At 43.5% G+C, this 4,937-nt stretch overlaps 1 protein-coding gene across 1 annotated transcript in view; it reads right to left on the minus strand.

Moving 5' to 3' along the window:
* LOC123136943 (protein WVD2-like 5) overlaps positions 1-2,800 on the minus strand; it is a 4,419-nt gene extending 1,619 nt beyond the window's left edge. The window contains exons 1-7 of the mRNA XM_044556462.1: positions 2,590-2,800; positions 1,784-2,115; positions 1,522-1,701; positions 1,354-1,415; positions 415-580; positions 251-322; positions 54-155 (exon numbers count right to left, since the gene is read on the minus strand). Of these exons, the coding sequence (XP_044412397.1) occupies positions 54-155; positions 251-322; positions 415-580; positions 1,354-1,415; positions 1,522-1,701; positions 1,784-2,002 (801 nt within the window). The 5' untranslated portion in view covers positions 2,003-2,115; positions 2,590-2,800. The remainder of the gene's footprint in view (positions 1-53; positions 156-250; positions 323-414; positions 581-1,353; positions 1,416-1,521; positions 1,702-1,783; positions 2,116-2,589) is intronic.
* Positions 2,801-4,937: the final 2,137 nt, after the last annotated feature.

Raw genomic sequence — 4,937 nt, forward strand, 5'->3', positions numbered from 1 at the left:
AACCCCTTGAAAAGCCAGGGATTCAGAAGGAATGAGGAGCAAAGCAGGATTACCTTTTTCAGTTCAACCTTCGGTGGTGGGGAGAAGCTTGGCATCGGTGTTGCCTTGAACTTTAAGCTTTTTCTCAGCATTTTGAGTTCAGCTTCTTCAGTCTCCTGTGAATAATAAGGCAACAAATGTCAGCAAGTAACATATGAGATGCAAGATTCGAAATGTTGGATAACATTTCCAAGAGATAACACAATGTCACCTTCGATTTCGCTTGCATATTGCTTATTTCCATCTCTCTTGCGTGAATCTTCTCCTCGAGCTTCGAGTAGAACTATATATTGGGTAAACAAAATAGCTAAATCAAATCTGCATTTTTTTTCTCCAAATAAAATCAGGGAAACAGGGTATTAAACCAGAAATTACCTCTCTTCTTTTTTCAGCTCTCTCATCACACTTGAAACTGAATCCATAGGCAGGAGTGCTGCCAGCCCTTCGAGCTTTTGAACTTTCACTATTTAAATCTTCTTCATCTCTTCTGATGGAAGAATGCTGGTCTGATTGCTTTTGAGCTTTACTTCCCTCCCTGGATCTGTGGGGGTGAATATAACAGCATAAGTGACTCTGCGAGTATACAAAAAAACTAGATAATATTAACGGGGAAAAGGAAGAATGGAGCCTTAAATGTAAGAGAAATTCCCAAAGACCTTGGATGCAATTATGCAAATATGGTCCACAGACTCGGCCCTAAGTTGAACTTGAAAATGAGAGAAGGAAGCACAATACTTCAACTGACCGATATTGAGCAGGGCTTTACGAAGTACACCCTCTGTTCCTAAATATAAGACGTTTTGGCAGTTCAATTTAAACTGCCAAAACATCTTATATTTAGAAACAGAGGTAGTACATGACATCCAAATGCTGGAAATACTAAAGTTAACTTCCAATACTGACACACTTGTTGAGGTTTGTGGCAGATCGATAAATGACGAGATGAAAAGGTGTCGCTTCAGTGACATAGTAGAGAAATAGATCAAATAAGTATTATTTCAATTACTGTCAAAAAAAAGTATTATTTCAATTGAACAGATGTCTGACCGTCTGAGGGTGAGCATACATGTGTTTACCACATTGAGGTAATCCAAGAAATGGAAACATGGTAGAATTCCCTATTTTTAACTAATCACTAACTACCAAGCGAAGGTTTATCTTTAAATGGCACCATAACTTCGGTTGGAACTTATCTTGATTACTAAAAATTAGATATATATACAAATATAGGGTAAAACCCGCTCTGTCTCAAAACAGGAAGTAAGACCACATTACACAAGAAATAACGCAGAAACAGGAAAGAAATATGCATACGTTGCGTCCTCGAGCAATGATGTCTCCTTGGCAGACGGACGAGACTCGATCTTTCCAGATTTCTGATTACCATTACCAAACAAAGTATTTGAGACCTAGCTGGCTTGGATATGGAACCAATTCCGGGTAACATAGGAATAATAAAATCAAGCAGAACGGAGAACTCACTTTCTTATCGACACTCGGATCACCATTGGTACAAGAGCCAGTGCCTGAGTCTGCATGCGATACTCGTGCAATGGGTGTCTTACGAAGAGAGGAACTAGGGGTGCCTCTCCTTGCTAGACCTTCATCTCCACTCTTTGGGCTCCTTGTCTTTGCAACCTTAGAACCATGACTTGCAATTCCCTATAAGCACATCATGTAGAAAACACTAATCAGAACAGTATTGTCACCAGACAGGCACAAAACATCACTGTCACAAGATCACCTTGGAACGGCCGATCTTCCTCCCTTCTGGATGTGAGGTGGCTTCTCCACCTGCCTCTTCGTGCGGGTTGATCACCTCACTCTCCCCTGAATGGTCTCTGTTGGCCTGCGCATCATGCTCTTCACCGCGCTCCTCTACACCGTCAGGTAACTCCAGCTTCGCCCCGTTCTCTATAGTCACAGCGCCCATAGCATCGGCAACATCAACAACGGCATCCATCTCGGCCAAGGGTCGCCTCTGGCACAATTTATTAATAACCCCTGCTCCGCACAGTCTCGTATATCCCTAACTCACCGCCATTCAACCTTGCCACAGAATCATGCTCTGTTGCCCTGCACCCCACACGAGAATGCACAATGTAGTGTAAGATTGCTAATCATGGTGCTTACTTCAGAGATATTTAACTTGACGGTCCTCGCAAGATACAAATCCACGGAACTTGGTGGAACAAATGTGCATCGGCTGACTGTGAATCCACGCATGCGTGAAGAAACTAACACCAAAAAACGATCAAACCCCTGCGTGAAGAAACTAACACCAAGAAACGATCAAACGCACACGCTATACGATCCTGCAAACAAAACATGTGGTGTTTCGTTCCCACAGTGAGGAGCGCACCAAATCCGACCAGCACCGCGGAAAAGCCGGATCCAGACCACTCTGGATCCGGGGAAAGGGGGATCCACGTTCAAGATCTGCGGCCAAGAAACGCCAAATGCGTGCAGATCTAGCTGAGTAACCACTAGGACGGTGGCACCAGCAAGAAAGGAGAGGGGTGGGAAATGTGAGAAAGATGGTTTCTTTACCTCGCCGGAGAAGAGCATATGGGAATGGCGTGGCGGAGGCGTGCGGTGGACGGGGGGAGAGAGAGAGAGTGGGGCGGCGGCTCGCCGGCTCCCGCGGAGAACGAAGCGAGGGCCGAGGAAGAGGAGGGGAGGGGACAGGGTGGTGACTGTGTCTGAGTTGGAGGTTGTTACTGGTTTCCAATTTCCAATCTGGTTGTCTTTCATGTTTCCTTTTCTTTTCTCTTCTTTTACTGTTTCCTTTTCTCTGTGTCCCCTAATTTTCAATTTGTCAGGTCTTCTAGCATTTTAGAGCATCTCCAACGAAGATACCTTCACGGACATGAACAACAGTAAGGGAGTCGATCATCCAAAAGAATTAAATTCCAGGAACAGGGTCAAAATCAACTCGGATGGGGTGGTGTCCAAGTTCAGAGAGAAGAGTGATGATGGTGCGGTGATGTGTGATCACAACAGGGCTTTTTTGACCGGTGTTTGTCATTTATTTCAGAACCATGTTGATCCCGAAGCGTGGAGATCCTAGCATGCAGGCTTGCTCTACAGGTTGTTGTCGAGTGTGGTGTTGAGAGGGTCCATTTGAAGCTGGATAACAAGGCGGTAGTGCATATGCTAAACAATACAGGAGATCAAGGAGTTGCTTAAAACTTTTGTGAATTTCAGAGTTGTTTGGATTCGTTGTTCTGCTAATATTGTCGCGTATAAGTTAGAAGTTGGTGTAGGTGAATAACTTTGTAAGGTTTGGTTGCCCCTCCCCGCCGGACTGCGTCCTAAATGTAATTTCGGATAATATTCCTAGCTATGTTAGCTAAATATTAACCCTAAAAAAAGAACACGGTGGGTCAGACAGACTTGAAAAGGCACATGGGTTGTGAGTACATATTCCCACAGTGGGCCCAGTGGACTATCCGAACTCCCCCGAAGCTCCCTAGATTTGGTCCGGATTTGTGAGAAGTCGGACATGCGAACTGGTCCACGAAGGTTTGATACACGACATTGAAGGGCAAAAAGTGACCGGACCATGCAGTCCGAACATTTAGGGGTGTTTTGATGGACCGCATTGAATAAGCCCTTATCAAACTCTTGTTACCAATAGACCATGCGTGCATGCAGTCTTCGACTTTGTAAAGTTGTTGCTTTGTAGATATGAATCTAGTTTTTGAAAATTTACCATGAATTTGACAGAAATTTTTACATATTTTATTAAAAATATACTCGCAAATATGTATAAAGACATACTTCAACAATACATGATGATGGATTCCATATATACATTTAAACAAAGTTTAGTTGCCGATTTTGTTTGCTGAGAGACGGTATCGATATGCAAAACGATGACTTATAGGTAACGGGTCGAGTAGTGACCACCGAACTCATTACCATACAAGTTGTGTTTTGGCTACAACTTAGATCTGGTCCCTAAACTCCTATCAAAACATGTTATCGTTGTCCGGTTAGAAGCGTGACGAACATCCAATCGTGGTACAGCGTTTGTTATAACTTGCTTTTTTAGATTGGCTATAACTCTTCTGTCATCAGTACTAACTACATGCCCCTTGATAATGCCTCTCATGATTCGTGGATAAGCAGGATCATCCCATAGTCAACACCACAAAAAGGTTGATAAACCAGAGTGGAGGCAATGACGGCCTTTACGACTTGTACCCTTTAGCTTGTGATATTTGTCGAGGGATTTTCGTTGGGTCTTAGCAGTAGTCCTAGAGTTATTACGTGGATTTGCAGTGGAGGGGACATCATGTCAGGATATCATCAAGTCTATATAACACAAATAAAGGGTGATCTACCCAGGTTCAACCTAGGGTGGGTAAAAGCACTACTTCATATATATAGAATATCGAGGATTACAATGTCAAGGGGTAGTGTACTGGGTGAGTTAGGGAAACTTGGTGAGTTATGGTTGTGATTTTGATGGGATGCGTAGAAAATATTTACGTCGTCTGTAGTCTATAACTAGGCAGAAATGAGTGGATGTCGTTCGACGCATTGGTATGCGTCGGTGCTATACAAACGGTTTAAAACCCCTTTCCGCGACGACATTTGGAACCGTCACCTAGTGAGCATGGGCGATTAGGGGGTCCTTCCCACATGGCCCAGAAACCGTCGGGGATAGGGATCCTACAGTACTCATTTTCATTTGTAGTCGCATTGCCATCATGGTCGGTATTCTGTGGTGCTACGTTTACGATGCCCGGCCCATCACAAACGGTTCACTATTATAGAACGTGTATGATAAGCATACAATCACACACATTCGCTTTTCACAAACCGTATGCGATAACTAATTAAGAAGATTAGCTAATCGTTGTATGAGTGTCAGATAGGATTACGAAACG

This window comes from Triticum aestivum, chromosome 6B, assembly GCF_018294505.1.
Source record: "Triticum aestivum cultivar Chinese Spring chromosome 6B, IWGSC CS RefSeq v2.1, whole genome shotgun sequence".
NCBI lineage: Eukaryota > Viridiplantae > Streptophyta > Magnoliopsida > Poales > Poaceae > Triticum > Triticum aestivum.